The sequence below is a fragment of the Mesoplodon bidens genome (genome assembly GCF_964165515.1).
Source record: "Mesoplodon bidens genome assembly, contig: HAP1_SCAFFOLD_562, whole genome shotgun sequence".
Lineage (NCBI taxonomy): Eukaryota > Metazoa > Chordata > Mammalia > Artiodactyla > Ziphiidae > Mesoplodon > Mesoplodon bidens.
Window position 1 is genome coordinate 128,685 of NW_027672062.1, and position 26,569 is coordinate 155,253.

Genomic DNA, 26,569 nt, shown 5'->3' on the forward strand with positions numbered 1-26,569 from the left:
GATGAATATTGCTGTCCAAAATATTGGCCTTTATCTGATAGGGTGTACTGACTTGATACCCAAATTGATGTCTCCCTCCAGAGGAAGATGCCTGTCGCTTTGAAATACGTAGGTATCTGTGCATGTGTCTCTTGATGAACCGTCAAGATAGAAAAGGAAATCCAGAGCAAGTGCCAGGCAGGGCACGTTGCGGTGGGCAAGTCCCCACCTCCACTTTACTACTGCACTGGAGGTGTAAATTGTGTCAACTGTGGGTCTGCTCAGCTAACGCCCTGCATAGTGGACTAACTAGGTTCACGTTAAAGAAGTCCTTTGGGGTGAGGGAGTGAGAATGCCTAATACAGGCTAAGAAAGACAAAAGGTAAAGCCAAGGGTACAGAATCCTAAGATGAAGCTGTTTTAAGTAGGCTGATTCAGCCTCTGGCATAGTGAAAATCTGGGGCTCTGAGTCAAAGGCTTTGGAAAAAGTTCCCCTTTATCTCCCTCCTCTACCCCGTAACTCCTCACATTTCCGGAAGGCTTCCCCCAAACCCCTCTCAGGTCTTAGAGAACATGGCTCTTTCTCTCCTCTTACCAAGACCCACTGCTTCAAGAGGTAACTCCCAGGACACATTGATCCCCACAATCTATTGGTCTTTGTGTATCGGAAATCACAAGATGGGATTTTCCAGCCACCCACCAGAGCAACTGAGAAGGGCTTCCTCTCATCCTCCCAAGCTACCACTCCTCCCAGAATCCGTATCTTATTTCTCACCTCCTCCACCTCTACCACTTAATTTGCTCTGCAGAGAAAGTCCCTAAGTTTTACTGGAAACCCAACTTCCATCCTAGTAGACCCTGTTGTCACAGAAGGGAATGAGCAGAGAATTGCAAGGCTAGCAGATGACTCCCCGGTTCATACAGAGACACATGGGGCTTCCCTGGTGGCGCAGTGGTTGGGAGTCCGCCTGCCGATGCAGGGGGCACGGGTTCGTGTCCCTGTCCGGGAAGATCCTACATGCCGTGGAGCCGCTGGGCCCGTGAGCCATGGCCGCTGAGCCTGTGCGTCCGGAGCCTGTGCTCCGCAATGGGAGAGGCCACAGCAGCGAGAGGCCCGCATACCGCAAAAAAAAAAAAAACCGCAAAACAAAAAACACACATGGTTCTCAGAGGCATTCTTCTCAAATCCGACGGTTGTTAACTGTTATCAACAGTTACTCTAATCCAACTGTCATCAAGTGTTGTTAACAATTTAATGATTTTCATGGACTCATGAAATTTATTTACAACTTTTTTTTAAACTGGAAAGACTTTTTTATGATGGACATTTAAAAATGCATAATCTCAGTATGAAATGAGATTTCATAATCTCATTTATGATTTTTTTTATTTTTAGAATCGCTTTCCACATGCATACATAATTTGCATAGTTCATCAGTACAGAGCATTTTGGATTATTCTGTTATTCCTTAGCAATATATCTAAACCTTTCTTGTGTTCCTGGATAGTGAGTATTTATGTCCCTTAGTTTCTTTATGTTATAGTTCTTGAAAGATATCTTTCAGACTTTGTCATCCATCTCTTGTGCATATATTGAAAGGAAAACAACAGTGAAACAAATTGGTTGAGATATTTCTAAGGCAGTGACTGCCACTTGGCTGACAGCAGTATAAGAATCATCCTGATGTCAGAGACGTTAAAATAAAATGGAAACGATAATACATTCCCATGGACATACCGCTTTGCATAATAGCTTTTCCTCCCAGACCATCCCTCCCTTGTTTTGACCCTACAGAAATCCAGTATTGTGAATTTTGTGTTTATCATGTCCTTGTTTTTTTCTCCCCTTTTAGCAAATGTGTGCTAAACATGGAAGCCAACCGGGGCTTTGTCTGCCTCTCAATGGTCATGTGTGAGCCTTGTTTCTGAACCAGGAATGACTCTGAAGCTCCTAAAGAAGGAGAGGATCTTACTGGATGTCTTACTTAGAGTCCCTGAACTGGTGGCGGACTGGCTGTTCCTCAGTTTGCGAGCTGTCCTCCCGTCCTTTGTCAACTTTGGAGTTTCCATGGCCAGATGAGGACCAGTGGGAGGATGATTTCTGGGTCTTGTCCCCTCCTGTCCTGTGGTGACCTTCACGTGTCCTGCGGTGATGGGAACTTTTCCTCGATGAAGACGTGTCCTTCTTTTCTTTTTTTCTCTCCAGGCTTCATCCCTGGGGTGGAAGCCCTTCTGGCTTCCATCCCGTTCAGACATGTAGCCTTCGGTCTGCAAGGTGGAGACCACGGGGTCTGCGACCTTCCCTTCAGCTCTTCCAGCAGCAGGCTTGCTGGTTGTGACTGCAACTGGCAACACCATGCTCATGCTGCTCTCTGGACCATCTGCCCCCGTCGAGGATGTGCTGGCATCATCGGCCAAGACCAGGTTCGTGTCCTGCAAGGATAAGCTGGCAGCACCTGCAGTGTCCTCGCCGGATCCGCTTTCTCCTGGATCCTTGATGGTGGCTCCCGCCAGGCCCATGGTCAACCCTGCCGCTGCTCCTTCGGCGCTTTTCACGGCTGCAGTTGATCCATGGGGGGCACCTGCAATGGCCTCGCCAGATCCGCTTTCTCCTGGATCCTTGATGGTGGCTCCCGCCAGGCCCATGGTCAACCCTGCCGCTGATCCTTCGGCGCTTTTCACGGCTGCAGTTGATCCATGGGGGGCACCTGCAATGGCCTCGCCAGATCCGCTTTCTCCTGGATCCTTGATGGTGGCTCCAGCCAGGCCCATGGCCATTCCTGCCGCTGATCCTTCGGCGCTTTTCACGGCTGCATTTGATCCATGGGGGGCACCTGCAATGGCCTCGCCGGATCCGCTTTCTCCTGGATCCTTGATAATGGCTCCCGCCAGGCCCATGGACATCCCTGCCGCTGATCCTTCGATGCATTTCACGGCTGCAGTTGATCCATGGGGGGGCACCTGCAGTGGCCTCACCGGATCCGCTTTCTCCTGGATCCTTGATGGTGGCTCCCGCCAGACCGGTGGTCATCCCTGCCGCTGATCCTTCGGCGGTTTTCACGGCTGCAGTTGAGACATGGGGGGCACCTGCAATGGCCTCGCCGGAACCGCTTTCTCCTGTATCCGTGATGGTGCCTCCCGCCAGCCGATGGATATCCCTGTCGCTGATCCTTCGGCGCTTTTCACGGCTGCAGTTGATCCATGGCTGGGCACCTGCAATGGCCTCGCCGGAACCGCTTTCTCCTGAATCTTTGATGGTGGTTCCCGCCAGGCCCGTGGTCATCCCTGCCGGTGATCCTTCTGTGCTTTTCACGGCTGCAGTTGATCCATGGGGGGCACCTGCAATGGCCTCGCTGAATCCGCTTTCTCTTGGATCCTTGATGGTGGCTACAGCCAGGTCCGTGGTCATCCCTGCCGCTGATCCATCGGCACTTTTCACGGCTGCAGTTGATCCAAGGGGGGCACCTGCAGTGGCCTCGCCGGATCCGCTTTTTCCTGGATCCTTGACCGTGGCTCCCGCCAGGTCCGTGGTCATCCCTGCCGCTGATTCTTCGGAGCTTTTCACGGCTGCACTTGATGTGTGGTGGCACCTGCAATGACCTCGCCGGATCCGCTTTCTCCAGGATCCTTGATGGTGGCTCCTTGATCGTGACTCCAGCCAGGCCCATGGCCATTCCTGCCACTGTTCCTTCGTCGCTTTTCACGGCGGTAGTAGATCCATGGTGGGTACCTGCAATGGCCTCGCCGGATCTGCTTTCTCCTGGATCCTGGATAATGGCTCCCGCCAGGCCCATGGACAACCCTGCCGCTGATCCTTCGGCGCTTTTCACGCCTGCAGTTGATCCATCGGGGATACCTGCAGTGGCCTCGCCGGATCCGCTTTCTCCTGGATCCTTGATGGTGGCTCCCGCCAGGCCCATGGTCATTCCTCCTGCTGATCCTTCGGCACTTTTTGTGGCTCCAGTCACGTCACGAAGCTTGTGAAGCCCAGCCTCATCCTGATCCCTTTCTCTGTGGAGCTCTGTGGTCTGAGCCAAGGGGAGGAGAATCAGGTAAGTCAGAGATGACAGAAAGTGAGATCTGAACTGTCTGCTCCTCTCTCATCCTGGAGCTGAGCAACTCAAGGGCTTATACTTAGAATAACCTTTGAGATCACCCAGTCTAAGCTCCCATTGGATGCTAGATCCCATCTACTGCACCGCTCTCAAACGGCCACTCCATTTTACTTGAACAGTCCCAGGGTCAGGGAAAGCACTGATACAGTTCTCCATGATACACACTTTAATTTTATACCCTTGTGCTTCTCTCTCTGCAGGACAGACTCCTAGAAGTGGGGTTCCCGGGTCAAGGGATGCACACCTTCTGCATTTTGGTGACTCCACGGGTTGGGCTGATTTGAATCAGCATGTCGGCGTCACGGGGAGACACAATGAAGGAAGGACTTCCTAACTGTGAATGATGTTCCACAACTGATGAGACTACCTGGGCTGGGGTAAGTGTTCAAGAAGAGACCAGACAGTCAGGATGCTGTAGGAGGGATTACAGCCCTGGTGAGGAGACCAGTGCAGCTGATAATGATACCTAAGGTCTCTCTGAAATTCAGCCCTGTGGGACAAGGTGGAGAAGCACTCGGAACCTCTCCAGTGTGGTGAATCCCATAGTGATAGCTCGTTTGTCCCTGACCCTTTTCAACAATAGAAGGTATTTCCCAGGTGAGTCTCAGAGAGCACCAAAGGCTATGAAGGACCAGCTTTGCCCTGCTCTCCCAAAGCACCCTGCCCCGTGTTCTTGAGTCTCTGTGGGTGCTTCCCACTAGGATTTTGGCATCCTCTGTAGTCGCTGCATCTCCAGTTTGGAGCATCGGGGTACTGCTGTAACTGTCTACCGGTGGTCTCAGGATATAGACAAGCTTTTCCCAATGGGAAAAGAGGTCTTTTTGTGCATCGGAAGAGGGGCACAGCTGCAGATAGAAAGTCCGGCCGGTAGCAAGATTCAGGCACAGCTGCTGTTTCTCACGGTTGTGGATGGAGATCTTGACAAACTTCAAGGGAAGCAGCCTGGTGAGCTCTAGGGTCTTCACGGGCTTGCAACCTCTCCCCTTGGTGATCCCGGCGCATCTGACATGCTCTTCACAGACTTTCGTTGTTCGGGCCAGCAGCATGACGTCAGGTAGTGGGAAGAGGGGGCTGGTGGATGCGACACCCACAGTCACCCTTCGGACGCGGTTGTCTAGGTCAATCAGTTCTCCTTTCTTGCTGACCTGGATAAAGTCGCTCTCAAACATGGGAGCGTACTTGAAAATGTCATACTCTCCTCCCTCGTACAGTTGTCGTTGCAGGACCCCCATGGAGGTCCTCAACACCCCCACTGAACAGTAGCTATTGGCCGTGTAATGAGGTAAACTCTCACTGCTCATGGCTCTCTTCGTTCAAGACAGAGCCACCAGCCACAAATTGAGTCTCGGAGAGAGAGAGGGAACGAAAGCAACTCGTCACCTCCCTGCAGGACTCTGCCAGAGTCTCTTGGCCCGACCATATTTATACCGCAAGTCCTTTGTGACCCGTCACCATCACATCGCACACCCCTTTGTTGAGCCTCCAAGTCCCCACCCCCTTGGGGCAGGCTCACCAGCCTCCCCCTAAACCAACCACCATGTCCATAGGGAACAGGCTGACCCTGCCAGGGTATAGGTGTGGGTAGGCTGGATAGTCTTTCTACTCAAAAGGTTGAGAAAACCCTCCTGCTTTTGTAAATATCTGGGTGGTTTCCAGTCTTGTTGTTGTTACAAATCTCCCTGCAGGGGTCATCTTCGTGCTTCTGCTGAATGATGTCCTGGGGATAAAATCCTGGAAGTGGACTGTGTACTTGCTAAGGGCAGGCATCCTATGGGAATTGCTGTTCTCTGTGTCCCCAGCGTATATAGCACAGTGCTGGCAGGAACTTAGAAAGAGTGCTACGTGTCAGAGTCCCACTGGTACTGTCATTTCCAGGATATGGAGAATTTTCTCACCCATTTTCTCTTTTCAAGGAGGCTAACTTTTTATATTTGTGGTTTTTTTTTTTTTACAGTTTTAGAAACTGTTTTTATTGTGAAATACAACACACACTCATGAAAGTGCACAAACCATAAATATATAGCTTAATGAGTAACAAGAAAGTGAGCACCCTTGTAGCTGCCACCCAGAGCAAGAAATAGAACCCTGCCAGCCCCTCTTCTGCATGCTCCCTCCCCACAAAGGGAACCCAACCTTGGCTTCTATTTTTTTTCTTTTCCCCCTTCTTTTTTATTGACAGTGTAGTTGATTTACAAGGTTGTATTTGTTTCTGTTGTGTTAATTTCTGATTCAGTTTCATGTGTATTCTTTGTATATTTCATGTATAGTCTTTTTCCTATTCTTTTCCATTATGGTTTATCACAGGATACTGACTATAGTTCTCTGTGCTCTACAGTAGGACCCTGCTGTTTATCCACCCTGTAGTTTGTATCTGCTAATCCCAAACTCCCAATCCTTCCCCGCCCCCAACCCCACTGAAAACCCCAAGTCTCTTCCCTATGTCTGGGAGTCTGTTTCTGTTTTGCAGATATGTTCATTTGCGTCGTACTTTAGAGTCCACGTATAAGGGCTATCATGTGGTGAGAAATGTTATTTTTTAAATAGGCTTCCCAGGTGATCCTTATGCATGTGAATGTTGGAGAACTACTGTCTTCCACTGTAAAGTTATGGCATACTGGGGCTGAAAGAGGCCCCCCAGACCTCCTAGCCCAGTGGTTTTCCAACTTGGCTGCTGCACAGTAGAATTATTGGGTGAGATTTTTAAAACTCCCGGTGCTGGAGGGCTTACCCCACCTAAATGTCATCAGAATCTCTGGGATTGGGGTCAGGCTATCAATGTTTGTTTGTTTGTTTGTTTGTTTGTTTTGAAGCTCCCCAGGGAACTCCCAACATACAACCAAGGGTAAGAATCACTGCAGCGGTCCAATCCATTGGTTTTACAGTTGGGGACCCCGTGGCTGCCCACAGAGGTACCATTACAGAGAGGCAGAGTGACCCAGGAGAGTCAGTGGCCCAGACAGGATAGGAACTCAGATTTCCTGACTCCTCGTTGGTGCTGCTTCTACCATAAAGATTGTGTCCCTTTGTTGAGCCAATGACAACCCTGATCCCCCCCGTGTTCTGTTTTACCCTACACAAAGTAAAATAACTCCCAATGGTTTCATTTCCTTACAAGCCAGAGAGAGTTTCTGTTTTCATAAGGTGAACCTCTGACCCCAGCTATGGCCTAAAGCTCAGCCCCGGCTGCAGACTTGTCCTCCCTCCACCCTACGTGCCCTGGAGAAGCCTTGCTGGGAAAACAGGCTTCTCTTTCGGGCAGTGGCTATGCACGTGTGACCTGCGAGCAAGCGACCAAAACCTTTTTCTGTGCTTATTTCCTTGCCTTCTACAGAGTGCCCATAACCAAACCAAAGGGCTTTGCTGAGAAAAGGATGGTTTTTCCATAACATAGCCTCGTGCTAGGCACAGCACGGCACAGACACCCCGTAAATACTTGATGAATTCAGTAATTAATTCAGCAACGCAAGTTTACACATCACGCAGTCACCTCCCCCAGCTTATCTTCTCCCCAAACTATATTTACATAGTAAATCTTATTTCCAAAGATTCGCAACCTCGCAATGAACATTTCTGTATAGTGCATCTATTTCCAGCCCTAGTGAATGGCTGAATGATACTTAATACCTATCTTGTACAACAAAATTTTGATTCTGGGGTCTCAGGCCAAAGCACAATTCGCATCACAGAAGTCACTGTCAAGTCCCTACCAGGCGAGGGGACATAGAAAACACAAGATAGCATTTCTTTTGGAGTTGTACGGTTTCCTTTATTAAAGAAAGTAGGAACTGCCTCTCTAGGGAAGGACCCAAGCCAACCGGGGCTTTGTCTACCTCCCAGTGGTCATGTGTGAGCCTTGGTGCTGAATCAGGAGTGACTGAAGCGCCTAAAGAAGGAGAGGATCTCACTGGATGCCTTACTTAGAGTCCCCGAACTGGTGGCGGGCTGGCTCTTCCTCCGTCTGCGAGCTGTCCTCCCCTCCTTGGTCAACTTTGGGGTTTTCATGGCCGCATGAGGACCAGTGGGAGGATGCTTTCTGGGTCTTGTCCCCTCGTGTCCTGTGGTGACCTTCACCTGTCCTGCGGTGATGGGAACTTTTCCTCGATGAAGACGTGTCCTTCTTTCCTTTTTTTCCTTCCAGGCTTCATCCCTGGGGTGGGAGACCTTCTGGCTTCCATCCCCTTCAGACGTGTAGCCTTCGCTCTGCAAGGTGGAGACCACGGGGGCTGCGACCTTCCCTTCAGCTCTTCCAGCAGCAGGCTTGCTGGTTGTGACTGCACCTGGCAACACCATGCTCATGCTGCTCTCTGGACCATCTGCCCCCGTCGAGGATGTGCTGGCAACATCCGCCGAGACCAGGCTCGTGTCCTGCAGGGATAGGCTGGCAGCACCTGCAGTGGCCTGGCCGGATCCGCTTTCTCCTGGATCCTCGATGGTGGCTCCCGCCAGGCCCACGGTCATCCCTGCCGCCGATCCTTCGGCGCCTTTCAGGGCTGCAGGTGACCCACGGGGGGCATGATGGATTCCCTCTCCCCCCACATAAGCACAAGACGTGGCTCCAGTCACGTCACGAAGCTTGCGAAGCCCAACCTCATCCTGATCCCTTTCTCTGTGGAGCTCTGTGGTCTGAGCCAAGGGGAGGAGAGACAGGTAAGATAGAGATGACAGAAAGTGAGCTCAGAACTGTCCGCTCCTCTCTCATCCTGGAGCTGAGCAACTCAAGGCCTTATACTTAGAATAACCTTTGAAATCACCCAGTCTAAGCTCCCATTGGATGCAAGACCCCATCTACTGCACCCCTGTCAAACGGCCACTCCACTGTACTTGAACAGTCCCAGGGCCAGGGAGAGCACTGATACAATTCTCCATGATGCTATGCACTTTAACTTTATACCCTTGTGCTTCTCTCCCTGCAGGACAGATTCCTAGAAGTGGGGTTCCTGGGTCAAGGGATGCACACCTTCTACATTTTGGTGACTCCACGGGTTGGGCTGATTTGAGTCAGCATGTCGGAGTCCCGGGGAGACACAATGAAGGAAGGACTTCCTAGCTGTGAATGATGTTCCCCACCTGCTGAGACTACCTGGGCTGGGGTAAGTGTTCAGGAAGAGAGCAGACAGTCAGGATGCTGTAGGAGGGATTACAGCCCTGGTGATGAGACCAGTGCAGCCGAGATGATACCTAAGGTCTCTCTGAAATTCGGCCTCGTGGGACAAGGTGGAGAAGCACTCGGAACCTCTCCCGTGTGGGGACTCCCGTAGTGATAGCTCGTTTGTCCCTGACCCTTTTCAACGGTAGAAGGTATTTCCCAGGCGAGTCTCAGAGAGCACCAAAGGCTATGAAGGACCAGCTTTGCCCTGCTCTCCCAAAGCACCCTGCCCCGTGTTCTTGAGTCCCTGTCGGTGCTTACCACTAGGATGTTGGCATCCTCTGTAGTCGCTGCATCTCCAGTTTGGAGCATCGGGGTACTGCTGTAACTGTCTACCGGTGGTCTCAGGATATAGACAAGCTTTTCCCAATAGGAAAAGAGGTCTTCTTGTGCGTCGGAAGAGGGGCACAGCTGCAGGTAGAAAGTCCGGCCGGTAGCAAGATTCAGGCACAGCTGCTGTTTCTCCCGGTTGTGGATGGAGATCTTGACAAACTTCAAGGGGAGCAGCCTGGTGAGCTCTAGGGTCTTCACGGGCTTGCAACCTCTCCCCTTGGTGACCCCGGCACAGACTCTCCTTGGTCGGGCCAGCAGCATGACGTCAGGTAGCGGGAAGAGGGGGCTGGTGGATGCGACGCCCACAGTCACCGTTCGGACGCGGTTGTCTAGGTCAATCAGTTCTCCTTCCTTGCTGACCTGGATAAAGTCGCTCTCCAACATGGGAGCGTGCTTGAAAATGTCATACTCTCCTCCCTCGTACAGTTGTCGTTGCAGGACCCCCATGGAGGTCCTCGACACCCCCACTGAACAGTAGCTGTTGGCCGTGTAATGAGGTAAACTCTCACTGCTCATGGCTCTCTTCGTTCAAGACAGAGCCACCAGCCACAAACTGAGTCTCGGAGGGAGAGAGAGAGAGGGAACGAAAGCACCTCGTCACCTCCCTGCAGGACTCTGCCAGAGTCTCTTGACCCGACCCTATTTATACCGCAAGCCCTTTGTGACCCGTCACCATCGCATCACACACCCCTTTGTTGAGCGTCCAAGCCCCCACCCCCTTGGGGCAGGCTCACCAGCCTCCCCCTAAACCAACCACCACGTCCATAGGGAAGAGGCTGACCCTGCCAGGGTATAGGTGTGGGTAGGCTGGATAGTCTTTCTACTCAAAAGGTTGAGAAAACCCTCCTGCTCTTGTAAATATCTGGGTGGCTTCCAGTCTTGTTGTTGTTACAGATCTCCATCATCTTGGCGCTTCTGCTGAATGATGTCCTGGGGATAAAATCCTGGAAGTGGACCGTGTACTTGCTAAGGGCAGGCATCCTATGGGGATTGCTGTTCTCTGTGCCCCCAGCGTATACAGCCCAGTGCTGGCAGGAACTTAGAAAGAGTGCTGCTACCTGTCAGAGTCCCACTGGTACTGTCATTTCCAGGATATGGAGAATTTTCTCACCCATTTTCTCTTTTCAAGGAGGCTAACTTTTGTTTATATTTATATTTATATTTTTTACAGTTTTAGAAACTTTTTATTGTGAAATATAACACACATTCATGAAAGTGCAGAAAGCATAAATATAGCTTAATGAGTAACAAGAAAGTGAACACCCTTGTAGCTGCCACCCAGAGCAAGAAATAGAACCCTGCCAGCCCCTCTTCTGCATGCTCCCTCCCCACAAAGGTAACCCAAACTTGGATTGTATTTATTTTCTTTTCCTTCTTCTTTTTTATTGATGTATAGTTGATTTACAATGTTGTGTTAATTTGTGTTGTGTTAATTTCTTCGGTTAATTTCTGATTCAGTTTTTTGTATACATACATTCTTTTTCCTATTCTTTTCCATTATGGTTTATCACAGGATACTGAATATAGTTCTCTGTGCTCTACAGTAGGACCCTGCTGTTTATCCATCCTGTAGTTTGTATCTGCTAATCCCAAACTCCCAATCCTTCCCTCCTTGACCCCTGCTTGTTTTTTTTTTTTTTTTTTTTTTTTTGCGGTACGCGGGCCTCTCACTGTTGTGGCCTCTCTCGTTGCGGAGCACAGGCTCCGGAGCCATGGCTCACGGGCCCAGCCGCTCCGCGGCATGTGGGGCCCTCCCGGACCGGGGCACGAACCCGTGTCCCCTGTGTCGGCAGGCGGACTCCCAACCACTGCGCCACCAGGGAAGCCCGAAGCTGAGCTCTTGAACTGGAGTGACCCTTCCGAGAGGGTCTGTGTTGGGCTACGACGGCCTGACCTTCACACTCCACATCAATCATTTCTTGCCGTGCACCTCGGGTGAGGAACCCAGGCAATTTCCAAACTCACTGCCAGCTGAAGGCTTTCTGTGGGATGCACCCCCAGCAGCTGGGGCCACAAGTCCTTCGTTGAAGAAATGCACCCCACGTGGATATTTCAAATGGAACGGTGTCTTTCAAAGCATACCCTCCAATCTCCTCATTATATAGATCCTGTGGCCCCAAATAGGAAGTAACATAAAGTCCCATATTAACAACCCCCCCAGCCAAATACTTCTTTTCACAGAAACCACAGTACCCTCCACAAAGTGCACATTTGATCAGGCCACTCCCCTCTTGAAAACATATCATGGCTTTGCATCACTCCAAGGTCAGAAATCAAACTCCTTTAAATGGACCTCAAAGCCATGCATGGCGTGGCCCCTGCTGTGTTCCCCAGCATCACATCACGCTTGCTGTGCCAGCCACGACACTGCCTTCAATATGCCTCCCACCGTAGCACATCTTCAACAATCCTGTGAATGACCTTATTTTGCTGTAGGGAAAAAAACCCTTTCTAGTATGTATGTGTGTTGCCAGACTTGAAGTTTGGGACATTGGTTAGTTTGTAATCAACCATCCATTGCCTAATTGCACTTGCAGCTGCAGAATTGCTACCACGGTGATGAATATTGCTGTCCAAAATATTGGCCTTTATCTGATAGGGTGTACTGACTTGATACCCAAATTGATGTCTCCCTCCAGAGGAAGATGCCTGTCGCTTTGAAATACGTAGGTATCTGTGCATGTGTCTCTTGATGAACCGTCAAGATAGAAAAGGAAATCCAGAGCAAGTGCCAGGCAGGGCACGTTGCGGTGGGCAAGTCCCCACCTCCACTTTACTACTGCACTGGAGGTGTAAATTGTGTCAACTGTGGGTCTGCTCAGCTAACGCCCTGCATAGTGGACTAACTAGGTTCACGTTAAAGAAGTCCTTTGGGGTGAGGGAGTGAGAATGCCTAATACAGGCTAAGAAAGACAAAAGGTAAAGCCAAGGGTACAGAATCCTAAGATGAAGCTGTTTTAAGTAGGCTGATTCAGCCTCTGGCATAGTGAAAATCTGGGGCTCTGAGTCAAAGGCTTTGGAAAAAGTTCCCCTTTATCTCCCTCCTCTACCCCGTAACTCCTCACATTTCCGGAAGGCTTCCCCCAAACCCCTCTCAGGTCTTAGAGAACATGGCTCTTTCTCTCCTCTTACCAAGACCCACTGCTTCAAGAGGTAACTCCCAGGACACATTGATCCCCACAATCTATTGGTCTTTGTGTATCGGAAATCACAAGATGGGATTTTCCAGGAACCCACCAGAGCAACTGAGAAGGGCTTCCTCTCATCCTCCCAAGCTACCACTCCTCCCAGAATCCGTATCTTATTTCTCACCTCCTCCACCTCTACCACTTAATTTGCTCTGCAGAGAAAGTCCCTAAGTTTTACTGGAAACCCAACTTCCATCCTAGTAGACCCTGTTGTCACAGAAGGGAATGAGCAGAGAATTGCAAGGCTAGCAGATGACTCCCCGGTTCATACAAAGACACATGGGGCTTCCCTGGTGGCGCAGTGGTTGGGAGTCCGCCTGCCGATGCAGGGGGCACGGGTTCGTGTCCCTGTCCGGGAAGATCCTACATGCCGCTGAGCCTGTGCGTCCGGAGCCTGTGCTCCGCAATGGGAGAGGCCACAGCAGCGAGAGGCCCGCATACCGCAAAAAAAAAACAAACCGCAAAACAAAAAACACACATGGTTCTCAGAGGCATTCTTCTCAAATCCGACGGTTGTTAACTGTTATCAACAGTTACTCTAATCCAACTGTCATCAAGTGTTGTTAACAATTTAATGATTTTCATGGACTCATGAAATTTATTTACAACTTTTTTTTAAACTGGAAAGACTTTTTTATGATGGACATTTAAAAATGCATAATCTCAGTATGAAATGAGATTTCATAATCTCATTTATGATTTTTTTTATTTTTAGAATCGCTTTCCACATGCATACATAATTTGCATAGTTCATCAGTACAGAGCATTTTGGATTATTCTGTTATTCCTTAGCAATATATCTAAACCTTTCTTGTGTTCCTGGATAGTGAGTATTTATGTCCCTTAGTTTCTTTATGTTATAGTTCTTGAAAGATATCTTTCAGACTTTGTCATCCATCTCTTGTGCATATATTGAAAGGAAAACAACAGTGAAACAAATTGGTTGAGATATTTCTAAGGCAGTGACTGCCACTTGGCTGACAGCAGTATAAGAATCATCCTGATGTCAGAGACGTTAAAATAAAATGGAAACGATAATACATTCCCATGGACATACCGCTTTGCATAATAGCTTTTCCTCCCAGACCATCCCTCCCTTGTTTTGACCCTACAGAAATCCAGTATTGTGAATTTTGTGTTTATCATGTCCTTGTTTTTTTCTCCCCTTTTAGCAAATGTGTGCTAAACATGGAAGCCAACCGGGGCTTTGTCTGCCTCTCAATGGTCATGTGTGAGCCTTGTTTCTGAACCAGGAATGACTCTGAAGCTCCTAAAGAAGGAGAGGATCTTACTGGATGTCTTACTTAGAGTCCCTGAACTGGTGGCGGACTGGCTGTTCCTCAGTTTGCGAGCTGTCCTCCCGTCCTTTGTCAACTTTGGAGTTTCCATGGCCAGATGAGGACCAGTGGGAGGATGATTTCTGGGTCTTGTCCCCTCCTGTCCTGTGGTGACCTTCACGTGTCCTGCGGTGATGGGAACTTTTCCTCGATGAAGACGTGTCCTTCTTTTCTTTTTTTCTCTCCAGGCTTCATCCCTGGGGTGGAAGCCCTTCTGGCTTCCATCCCGTTCAGACATGTAGCCTTCGGTCTGCAAGGTGGAGACCACGGGGTCTGCGACCTTCCCTTCAGCTCTTCCAGCAGCAGGCTTGCTGGTTGTGACTGCAACTGGCAACACCATGCTCATGCTGCTCTCTGGACCATCTGCCCCCGTCGAGGATGTGCTGGCATCATCGGCCAAGACCAGGTTCGTGTCCTGCAAGGATAAGCTGGCAGCACCTGCAGTGTCCTCGCCGGATCCGCTTTCTCCTGGATCCTTGATGGTGGCTCCCGCCAGGCCCATGGTCAACCCTGCCGCTGCTCCTTCGGCGCTTTTCACGGCTGCAGTTGATCCATGGGGGGCACCTGCAATGGCCTCGCCAGATCCGCTTTCTCCTGGATCCTTGATGGTGGCTCCCGCCAGGCCCATGGTCAACCCTGCCGCTGATCCTTCGGCGCTTTTCACGGCTGCAGTTGATCCATGTGGGGCACCTGCAATGGCCTCGCCAGATCCGCTTTCTCCTGGATCCTTGATGGTGGCTCCAGCCAGGCCCATGGCCATTCCTGCCGCTGATCCTTCGGCGCTTTTCACGGCTGCATTTGATCCATGGGGGGCACCTGCAATGGCCTCGCCGGATCCGCTTTCTCCTGGATCCTTGATAATGGCTCCCGCCAGGCCCATGGACATCCCTGCCGCTGATCCTTCGATGCATTTCACGGCTGCAGTTGATCCATGGGGGGGCACCTGCAGTGGCCTCACCGGATCCGCTTTCTCCTGGATCCTTGATGGTGGCTCCCGCCAGACCGGTGGTCATCCCTGCCGCTGATCCTTCGGCGGTTTTCACGGCTGCAGTTGAGACATGGGGGGCACCTGCAATGGCCTCGCCGGAACCGCTTTCTCCTGTATCCGTGATGGTGCCTCCCGCCAGCCGATGGATATCCCTGTCGCTGATCCTTCGGCCCTTTTCACGGCTGCAGTTGATCCATGGCTGGGCACCTGCAATGGCCTCGCCGGAACCGCTTTCTCCTGAATCTTTGATGGTGGTTCCCGCCAGGCCCGTGGTCATCCCTGCCGGTGATCCTTCTGTGCTTTTCACGGCTGCAGTTGATCCATGGGGGGCACCTGCAATGGCCTCGCTGAATCCGCTTTCTCTTGGATCCTTGATGGTGGCTACAGCCAGGTCCGTGGTCATCCCTGCCGCTGATCCATCGGCACTTTTCACGGCTGCAGTTGATCCAAGGGGGGCACCTGCAGTGGCCTCGCCGGATCCGCTTTTTCCTGGATCCTTGACCGTGGCTCCCGCCAGGTCCGTGGTCATCCCTGCCGCTGATTCTTCGGAGCTTTTCACGGCTGCACTTGATGTGTGGTGGCACCTGCAATGACCTCGCCGGATCCGCTTTCTCCAGGATCCTTGATGGTGGCTCCTTGATCGTGGCTCCAGCCAGGCCCATGGCCATTCCTGCCACTGTTCCTTCGTCGCTTTTCACGGCGGTAGTAGATCCATGGTGGGTACCTGCAATGGCCTCGCCGGATCTGCTTTCTCCTGGATCCTGGATAATGGCTCCCGCCAGGCCCATGGGCAACCCTGCCGCTGATCCTTCGGCGCTTTTCACGCCTGCAGTTGATCCATCGGGGATACCTGCAGTGGCCTCGCCGGATCCGCTTTCTCCTGGATCCTTGATGGTGGCTCCCGCCAGGCCCATGGTCATTCCTCCTGCTGATCCTTCGGCACTTTTTGTGGCTCCAGTCACGTCACGAAGCTTGTGAAGCCCAGCCTCATCCTGATCCCTTTCTCTGTGGAGCTCTGTGGTCTGAGCCAAGGGGAGGAGAATCAGGTAAGTTAGAGATGACAGAAAGTGAGATCTGAACTGTCTGCTCCTCTCTCATCCTGGAGCTGAGCAACTCAAGGGCTTATACTTAGAATAACCTTTGAGATCACCCAGTCTAAGCTCCCATTGGATGCTAGATCCCATCTACTGCACCGCTCTCAAACGGCCACTCCATTTTACTTGAACAGTCCCAGGGTCAGGGAAAGCACTGATACAGTTCTCCATGATACACACTTTAATTTTATACCCTTGTGCTTCTCTCTCTGCAGGACAGACTCCTAGAAGTGGGGTTCCCGGGTCAAGGGATGCACACCTTCTGCATTTTGGTGACTCCACGGGTTGGGCTGATTTGAATCAGCATGTCGGCGTCACGGGGAGACACAATGAAGGAAGGACTTCCTAACTGTGAATGATGTTCCACAACTGATGAGACTACCTGGGCTGGGGTAAGTGTTCAAGAAGAGACCAGACAGTCAGGATGCTGTAGGAGGGATTACAGCCCTGGTGAGGAGACCAGTGCAGCTGATATGATACCTAAGGTCTCTCTGAAATTCAGCCCTGTGGGACAAGGTGGAGAAGCACTCGGAACCTCTCCAGTGTGGTGAATCCCATAGTGATAGCTCGTTTGTCCCTGACCCTTTTCAACAATAGAAGGTATTTCCCAGGTGAGTCTCAGAGAGCACCAAAGGCTATGAAGGACCAGCTTTGCCCTGCTCTCCCAAAGCACCCTGCCCCGTGTTCTTGAGTCTCTGTGGGTGCTTCCCACTAGGATTTTGGCATCCTCTGTAGTCGCTGCATCTCCAGTTTGGAGCATCAGGGTACTGCTGTAACTGTCTACCGGTGGTCTCAGGATATAGACAAGCTTTTCCCAATGGGAAAAGAGGTCTTTTTGTGCATCGGAAGAGGGGCACAGCTGCAGATAGAAAGTCCGGCCGGTAGCAAGATTCAGGCACAGCTGCTGTTTCTCACGGTTGTGGATGGAGATCTTGACAAACTTCAAGGGAAGCAGCCTGGTGAGCTCTAGGGTCTTCACGGGCTTGCAACCTCTCCCCTTGGTGATCCCGGCGCATCTGACATGCTCTTCACAGACTTTCGTTGTTCGGGCCAGCAGCATGACGTCAGGTAGTGGGAAGAGGGGGCTGGTGGATGCGACACCCACAGTCACCCTTCGGACGCGGTTGTCTAGGTCAATCAGTTCTCCTTTCTTGCTGACCTGGATAAAGTCGCTCTCAAACATGGGAGCGTACTTGAAAATGTCATACTCTCCTCCCTCGTACAGTTGTCGTTGCAGGACCCCCATGGAGGTCCTCAACACCCCCACTGAACAGTAGCTATTGGCCGTGTAATGAGGTAAACTCTCACTGCTCATGGCTCTCTTCGTTCAAGACAGAGCCACCAGCCACAAATTGAGTCTCGGAGAGAGAGAGGGAACGAAAGCAACTCGTCACCTCCCTGCAGGACTCTGCCAGAGTCTCTTGGCCCGACCATATTTATACCGCAAGTCCTTTGTGACCCGTCACCATCACATCGCACACCCCTTTGTTGAGCCTCCAAGTCCCCACCCCCTTGGGGCAGGCTCACCAGCCTCCCCCTAAACCAAGCACCATGTCCATAGGGAACAGGCTGACCCTGCCAGGGTATAGGTGTGGGTAGGCTGGATAGTCTTTCTACTCAAAAGGTTGAGAAAACCCTCCTGCTTTTGTAAATATCTGGGTGGTTTCCAGTCTTGTTGTTGTTACAAATCTCCCTGCAGGGGTCATCTTCGTGCTTCTGCTGAATGATGTCCTGGGGATAAAATCCTGGAAGTGGACTGTGTACTTGCTAAGGGCAGGCATCCTATGGGAATTGCTGTTCTCTGTGTCCCCAGCGTATATAGCACAGTGCTGGCAGGAACTTAGAAAGAGTGCTACGTGTCAGAGTCCCACTGGTACTGTCATTTCCAGGATATGGAGAATTTTCTCACCCATTTTCTCTTTTCAAGGAGGCTAACTTTTGTTTATATTTATATTTATATTTATATTTTTTACAGTTTTAGAAACTTTTTATTGTGAAATATAACACACATTCATGAAAGTGCAGAAAGCATAAATATAGCTTAATGAGTAACAAGAAAGTGAACACCCTTGTAGCTGCCACCCAGAGCAAGAAATAGAACCCTGCCAGCCCCTCTTCTGCATGCTCCCTCCCCACAAAGGTAACCCAAACTTGGATTGTATTTATTTTCTTTTCCTTCTTCTTTTTTATTGATGTATAGTTGATTTACAATGTTGTGTTAATTTGTGTTGTGTTAATTTCTTCGGTTAATTTCTGATTCAGTTTTTTGTATACATACATTCTTTTTCCTATTCTTTTCCATTATGGTTTATCACAGGATACTGAATATAGTTCTCTGTGCTCTACAGTAGGACCCTGCTGTTTATCCATCCTGTAGTTTGTATCTGCTAATCCCAAACTCCCAATCCTTCCCTCCTTGACCCCTGCTTGTTTTTTTTTTTTTTTTTTTTTTTTTTTTTGCGGTACGCGGGCCTCTCACTGTTGTGGCCTCTCTCGTTGCGGAGCACAGGCTCCGGAGCCATGGCTCACGGGCCCAGCCGCTCCGCGGCATGTGGGGCCCTCCCGGACCGGGGCACGAACCCGTGTCCCCTGTGTCGGCAGGCAGACTCCCAACCACTGCGCCACCAGGGAAGCCCGAAGCTGAGCTCTTGAACTGGAGTGACCCTTCCGAGAGGGTCTGTGTTGGGCTACGACGGCCTGACCTTCACACTCCACATCAATCATTTCTTGCCGTGCACCTCGGGTGAGGAACCCAGGCAATTTCCAAACTCACTGCCAGCTGAAGGCTTTCTGTGGGATGCACCCCCAGCAGCTGGGGCCACAAGTCCTTCGTTGAAGAAATGCACCCCACGTGGATATTTCAAATGGAACGGTGTCTTTCAAAGCATACCCTCCAATCTCCTCATTATATAGATCCTGTGGCCCCAAATAGGAAGTAACATAAAGTCCCATATTAACAACCCCCCCAGCCAAATACTTCTTTTCACAGAAACCACAGTACCCTCCACAAAGTGCACATTTGATCAGGCCACTCCCCTCTTGAAAACATATCATGGCTTTGCATCACTCCAAGGTCAGAAATCAAACTCCTTTAAATGGACCTCAAAGCCTTGCATGGCGTGGCCCCTGCTGTGTTCCCCAGCATCACATCACGCTTGCTGTGCCAGCCACGACACTGCCTTCAATATGCCTCCCACCGTAGCACATCTTCAACAATCCTGTGAATGACCTTATTTTGCTGTAGGGAAAAAAACCCTTTCTAGTATGTATGTGTGTTGCCAGACTTGAAGTTTGGGACATTGGTTAGTTTGTAATCAACCATCCATTGCCTAATTGCACTTGCAGCTGCAGAATTGCTACCACGGTGATGAATATTGCTGTCCAAAATATTGGCCTTTATCTGATAGGGTGTACTGACTTGATACCCAAATTGATGTCTCCCTCCAGAGGAAGATGCCTGTCGCTTTGAAATACGTAGGTATCTGTGCATGTGTCTCTTGATGAACCGTCAAGATAGAAAAGGAAATCCAGAGCAAGTGCCAGGCAGGGCACGTTGCGGTGGGCAAGTCCCCACCTCCACTTTACTACTGCACTGGAGGTGTAAATTGTGTCAACTGTGGGTCTGCTCAGCTAACGCCCTGCATAGTGGACTAACTAGGTTCACGTTAAAGAAGTCCTTTGGGGTGAGGGAGTGAGAATGCCTAATACAGGCTAAGAAAGACAAAAGGTAAAGCCAAGGGTACAGAATCCTAAGATGAAGCTGTTTTAAGTAGGCTGATTCAGCCTCTGGCATAGTGAAAATCTGGGGCTCTGAGTCAAAGGCTTTGGAAAGAGTTCCCCTTTATCTCCCTCCTCTACCCCATAACTCCTCACATTTCCGGAAGGCTTCCCCCAAACCCCTCTCAGGTCTTAGAGAACATGGCTCTTTCTCTCCTCTTACCAAGACCCACTGCTTCAAGAGGTAACTCCCAGGACACATTGATCCCCACAATCTATTGGTCTTTGTGTATCGGAAATCACAAGATGGGATTTTCCAGCCACCCACCAGAGCAACTGAGAAGGGCTTCCTCTCATCCTCCCAAGCTACCACTCCTCCCAGAATCCGTATCTTATTTCTCACCTCCTCCACCTCTACCACTTAATTTGCTCTGCAGAGAAAGTCCCTAAGTTTTACTGGAAACCCAACTTCCATCCTAGTAGACCCTGTTGTCACAGAAGGGAATGAGCAGAGAATTGCAAGGCTAGCAGATGACTCCCCGGTTCATACAAAGACACATGGGGCTTCCCTGGTGGCGCAGTGGTTGGGAGTCCGCCTGCCGATGCAGGGGGCACGGGTTCGTGTCCCTGTCCGGGAAGATCCTACATGCCGTGGAGCCGCTGGGCCCGTGAGCCATGGCCGCTGAGCCTGTGCGTCCGGAGCCTGTGCTCCGCAATGGGAGAGGCCACAGCAGCGAGAGGCCCGCATACCGCAAAAAAAAAAAAAAACCGCAAAACAAAAAACACACATGGTTCTCAGAGGCATTCTTCTCAAATCCGACGGTTGTTAACTGTTATCAACAGTTACTCTAATCCAACTGTCATCAAGTGTTGTTAACAATTTAATGATTTTCATGGACTCATGAAATTTATTTACAACTTTTTTTTAAACTGGAAAGACTTTTTTATGATGGACATTTAAAAATGCATAATCTCAGTATGAAATGAGATTTCATAATCTCATTTATGATTTTTTTTATTTTTAGAATCGCTTTCCACATGCATACATAATTTGCATAGTTCATCAGTACAGAGCATTTTGGATTATTCTGTTATTCCTTAGCAATATATCTAAACCTTTCTTGTGTTCCTGGATAGTGAGTATTTATGTCCCTTAGTTTCTTTATGTTATAGTTCTTGAAAGATATCTTTCAGACTTTGTCATCCATCTCTTGTGCATATATTGAAAGGAAAACAACAGTGAAACAAATTGGTTGAGATATTTCTAAGGCAGTGACTGCCACTTGGCTGACAGCAGTATAAGAATCATCCTGATGTCAGAGACGTTAAAATAAAATGGAAACGATAATACATTCCCATGGACATACCGCTTTGCATAATAGCTTTTCCTCCCAGACCATCCCTCCCTTGTTTTGACCCTACAGAAATCCAGTATTGTGAATTTTGTGTTTATCATGTCCTTGTTTTTTTCTCCCCTTTTAGCAAATGTGTGCTAAACATGGAAGCCAACCGGGGCTTTGTCTGCCTCTCAATGGTCATGTGTGAGCCTTGTTTCTGAACCAGGAATGACTCTGAAGCTCCTAAAGAAGGAGAGGATCTTACTGGATGTCTTACTTAGAGTCCCTGAACTGGTGGCGGACTGGCTGTTCCTCAGTTTGCGAGCTGTCCTCCCGTCCTTTGTCAACTTTGGAGTTTCCATGGCCAGATGAGGACCAGTGGGAGGATGATTTCTGGGTCTTGTCCCCTCCTGTCCTGTGGTGACCTTCACGTGTCCTGCGGTGATGGGAACTTTTCCTCGATGAAGACGTGTCCTTCTTTTCTTTTTTTCTCTCCAGGCTTCATCCCTGGGGTGGAAGCCCTTCTGGCTTCCATCCCGTTCAGACATGTAGCCTTCGGTCTGCAAGGTGGAGACCACGGGGTCTGCGACCTTCCCTTCAGCTCTTCCAGCAGCAGGCTTGCTGGTTGTGACTGCAACTGGCAACACCATGCTCATGCTGCTCTCTGGACCATCTGCCCCCGTCGAGGATGTGCTGGCATCATCGGCCAAGACCAGGTTCGTGTCCTGCAAGGATAAGCTGGCAGCACCTGCAGTGTCCTCGCCGGATCCGCTTTCTCCTGGATCCTTGATGGTGGCTCCCGCCAGGCCCATGGTCAACCCTGCCGCTGCTCCTTCGGCGCTTTTCACGGCTGCAGTTGATCCATGGGGGGCACCTGCAATGGCCTCGCCAGATCCGCTTTCTCCTGGATCCTTGATGGTGGCTCCCGCCAGGCCCATGGTCAACCCTGCCGCTGATCCTTCGGCGCTTTTCACGGCTGCAGTTGATCCATGGGGGGCACCTGCAATGGCCTCGCCAGATCCGCTTTCTCCTGGATCCTTGATGGTGGCTCCAGCCAGGCCCATGGCCATTCCTGCCGCTGATCCTTCGGCGCTTTTCACGGCTGCATTTGATCCATGGGGGGCACCTGCAATGGCCTCGCCGGATCCGCTTTCTCCTGGATCCTTGATAATGGCTCCCGCCAGGCCCATGGACATCCCTGCCGCTGATCCTTCGATGCATTTCACGGCTGCAGTTGATCCATGGGGGGGCACCTGCAGTGGCCTCACCGGATCCGCTTTCTCCTGGATCCTTGATGGTGGCTCCCGCCAGACCGGTGGTCATCCCTGCCGCTGATCCTTCGGCGGTTTTCACGGCTGCAGTTGAGACATGGGGGGCACCTGCAATGGCCTCGCCGGAACCGCTTTCTCCTGTATCCGTGATGGTGCCTCCCGCCAGCCGATGGATATCCCTGTCGCTGATCCTTCGGCCCTTTTCACGGCTGCAGTTGATCCATGGCTGGGCACCTGCAATGGCCTCGCCGGAACCGCTTTCTCCTGAATCTTTGATGGTGGTTCCCGCCAGGCCCGTGGTCATCCCTGCCGGTGATCCTTCTGTGCTTTTCACGGCTGCAGTTGATCCATGGGGGGCACCTGCAATGGCCTCGCTGAATCCGCTTTCTCTTGGATCCTTGATGGTGGCTACAGCCAGGTCCGTGGTCATCCCTGCCGCTGATCCATCGGCACTTTTCACGGCTGCAGTTGATCCAAGGGGGGCACCTGCAGTGGCCTCGCCGGATCCGCTTTTTCCTGGATCCTTGACCGTGGCTCCCGCCAGGTCCGTGGTCATCCCTGCCGCTGATTCTTCGGAGCTTTTCACGGCTGCACTTGATGTGTGGTGGCACCTGCAATGACCTCGCCGGATCCGCTTTCTCCAGGATCCTTGATGGTGGCTCCTTGATCGTGGCTCCAGCCAGGCCCATGGCCATTCCTGCCACTGTTCCTTCGTCGCTTTTCACGGCGGTAGTAGATCCATGGTGGGTACCTGCAATGGCCTCGCCGGATCTGCTTTCTCCTGGATCCTGGATAATGGCTCCCGCCAGGCCCATGGGCAACCCTGCCGCTGATCCTTCGGCGCTTTTCACGCCTGCAGTTGATCCATCGGGGATACCTGCAGTGGCCTCGCCGGATCCGCTTTCTCCTGGATCCTTGATGGTGGCTCCCGCCAGGCCCATGGTCATTCCTCCTGCTGATCCTTCGGCACTTTTTGTGGCTCCAGTCACGTCACGAAGCTTGTGAAGCCCAGCCTCATCCTGATCCCTTTCTCTGTGGAGCTCTGTGGTCTGAGCCAAGGGGAGGAGAATCAGGTAAGTTAGAGATGACAGAAAGTGAGATCTGAACTGTCTGCTCCTCTCTCATCCTGGAGCTGAGCAACTCAAGGGCTTATACTTAGAATAACCTTTGAGATCACCCAGTCTAAGCTCCCATTGGATGCTAGATCCCATCTACTGCACCGCTCTCAAACGGCCACTCCATTTTACTTGAACAGTCCCAGGGTCAGGGAAAGCACTGATACAGTTCTCCATGATACACACTTTAATTTTATACCCTTGTGCTTCTCTCTCTGCAGGACAGACTCCTAGAAGTGGGGTTCCCGGGTCAAGGGATGCACACCTTCTGCATTTTGGTGACTCCACGGGTTGGGCTGATTTGAATCAGCATGTCGGCGTCACGGGGAGACACAATGAAGGAAGGACTTCCTAACTGTGAATGATGTTCCACAACTGATGAGACTACCTGGGCTGGGGTAAGTGTTCAAGAAGAGACCAGACAGTCAGGATGCTGTAGGAGGGATTACAGCCCTGGTGAGGAGACCAGTGCAGCTGATATGATACCTAAGGTCTCTCTGAAATTCAGCCCTGTGGGACAAGGTGGAGAAGCACTCGGAACCTCTCCAGTGTGGTGAATCCCATAGTGATAGCTCGTTTGTCCCTGACCCTTTTCAACAATAGAAGGTATTTCCCAGGTGAGTCTCAGAGAGCACCAAAGGCTATGAAGGACCAGCTTTGCCCTGCTCTCCCAAAGCACCCTGCCCCGTGTTCTTGAGTCTCTGTGGGTGCTTCCCACTAGGATTTTGGCATCCTCTGTAGTCGCTGCATCTCCAGTTTGGAGCATCGGGGTACTGCTGTAACTGTCTACCGGTGGTCTCAGGATATAGACAAGCTTTTCCCAATGGGAAAAGAGGTCTTTTTGTGCATCGGAAGAGGGGCACAGCTGCAGATAGAAAGTCCGGCCGGTAGCAAGATTCAGGCACAGCTGCTGTTTCTCACGGTTGTGGATGGAGATCTTGACAAACTTCAAGGGAAGCAGCCTGGTGAGCTCTAGGGTCTTCACGGGCTTGCAACCTCTCCCCTTGGTGATCCCGGCGCATCTGACATGCTCTTCACAGACTTTCGTTGTTCGGGCCAGCAGCATGACGTCAGGTAGTGGGAAGAGGGGGCTGGTGGATGCGACACCCACAGTCACCCTTCGGACGCGGTTGTCTAGGTCAATCAGTTCTCCTTTCTTGCTGACCTGGATAAAGTCGCTCTCAAACATGGGAGCGTACTTGAAAATGTCATACTCTCCTCCCTCGTACAGTTGTCGTTGCAGGACCCCCATGGAGGTCCTCAACACCCCCACTGAACAGTAGCTATTGGCCGTGTAATGAGGTAAACTCTCACTGCTCATGGCTCTCTTCGTTCAAGACAGAGCCACCAGCCACAAATTGAGTCTCGGAGAGAGAGAGGGAACGAAAGCAACTCGTCACCTCCCTGCAGGACTCTGCCAGAGTCTCTTGGCCCGACCATATTTATACCGCAAGTCCTTTGTGACCCGTCACCATCACATCGCACACCCCTTTGTTGAGCCTCCAAGTCCCCACCCCCTTGGGGCAGGCTCACCAGCCTCCCCCTAAACCAACCACCATGTCCATAGGGAACAGGCTGACCCTGCCAGGGTATAGGTGTGGGTAGGCTGGATAGTCTTTCTACTCAAAAGGTTGAGAAAACCCTCCTGCTTTTGTAAATATCTGGGTGGTTTCCAGTCTTGTTGTTGTTACAAATCTCCCTGCAGGGGTCATCTTCGTGCTTCTGCTGAATGATGTCCTGGGGATAAAATCCTGGAAGTGGACTGTGTACTTGCTAAGGGCAGGCATCCTATGGGAATTGCTGTTCTCTGTGTCCCCAGCGTATATAGCACAGTGCTGGCAGGAACTTAGAAAGAGTGCTACGTGTCAGAGTCCCACTGGTACTGTCATTTCCAGGATATGGAGAATTTTCTCACCCATTTTCTCTTTTCAAGGAGGCTAACTTTTTATATTTGTGGTTTTTTTTTTTTTACAGTTTTAGAAACTGTTTTTATTGTGAAATACAACACACACTCATGAAAGTGCACAAACCATAAATATATAGCTTAATGAGTAACAAGAAAGTGAGCACCCTTGTAGCTGCCACCCAGAGCAAGAAATAGAACCCTGCCAGCCCCTCTTCTGCATGCTCCCTCCCCACAAAGGGAACCCAACCTTGGCTTCTATTTTTTTTCTTTTCCCCCTTCTTTTTTATTGACAGTGTAGTTGATTTACAAGGTTGTATTTGTTTCTGTTGTGTTAATTTCTGATTCAGTTTCATGTGTATTCTTTGTATATTTCATGTATAGTCTTTTTCCTATTCTTTTCCATTATGGTTTATCACAGGATACTGACTATAGTTCTCTGTGCTCTACAGTAGGACCCTGCTGTTTATCCACCCTGTAGTTTGTATCTGCTAATCCCAAACTCCCAATCCTTCCCCGCCCCCAACCCCACTGAAAACCCCAAGTCTCTTCCCTATGTCTGGGAGTCTGTTTCTGTTTTGCAGATATGTTCATTTGCGTCGTACTTTAGAGTCCACGTATAAGGGCTATCATGTGGTGAGAAATGTTATTTTTTAAATAGGCTTCCCAGGTGATCCTTATGCATGTGAATGTTGGAGAACTACTGTCTTCCACTGTAAAGTTATGGCATACTGGGGCTGAAAGAGGCCCCCCAGACCTCCTAGCCCAGTGGTTTTCCAACTTGGCTGCTGCACAGTAGAATTATTGGGTGAGATTTTTAAAACTCCCGGTGCTGGAGGGCTTACCCCACCTAAATGTCATCAGAATCTCTGGGATTGGGGTCAGGCTATCAATGTTTGTTTGTTTGTTTGTTTGTTTGTTTTGAAGCTCCCCAGGGAACTCCCAACATACAACCAAGGGTAAGAATCACTGCAGCGGTCCAATCCATTGGTTTTACAGTTGGGGACCCCGTGGCTGCCCACAGAGGTACCATTACAGAGAGGCAG

At 50.6% G+C, this 26,569-nt stretch overlaps 3 protein-coding genes across 3 annotated transcripts; all 3 read right to left on the minus strand.

Annotated features, from left to right (window-relative positions):
• Positions 1 to 4,791: 4,791 nt before the first annotated feature.
• LOC308610638 (Golgi-associated RAB2B interactor protein 3-like) lies at positions 4,792 to 5,395 on the minus strand (the record flags this gene model as incomplete). Its single annotated transcript, XM_081259701.1, has 2 exons — positions 4,792 to 4,818; positions 4,865 to 5,395. 2 exons carry the CDS (start codon positions 5,393 to 5,395, stop codon positions 4,792 to 4,794), a joined length of 558 nt encoding a protein of 185 aa, XP_081115827.1.
• An 11,496-nt stretch (positions 5,396 to 16,891) lies between these two features.
• LOC308610639 (Golgi-associated RAB2B interactor protein 3-like) lies at positions 16,892 to 17,495 on the minus strand (the record flags this gene model as incomplete). Its single annotated transcript, XM_081259702.1, has 2 exons — positions 16,892 to 16,918; positions 16,965 to 17,495. The coding sequence occupies 2 exons, from the start codon at positions 17,493 to 17,495 to the stop codon at positions 16,892 to 16,894; spliced, it is 558 nt and encodes a 185-aa protein (XP_081115828.1).
• A 6,842-nt stretch (positions 17,496 to 24,337) lies between these two features.
• On the minus strand, positions 24,338 to 24,941 carry LOC308610640 (Golgi-associated RAB2B interactor protein 3-like; the record flags this gene model as incomplete). Its single annotated transcript, XM_081259703.1, has 2 exons — positions 24,338 to 24,364; positions 24,411 to 24,941. 2 exons carry the CDS (start codon positions 24,939 to 24,941, stop codon positions 24,338 to 24,340), a joined length of 558 nt encoding a protein of 185 aa, XP_081115829.1.
• Positions 24,942 to 26,569: the final 1,628 nt, after the last annotated feature.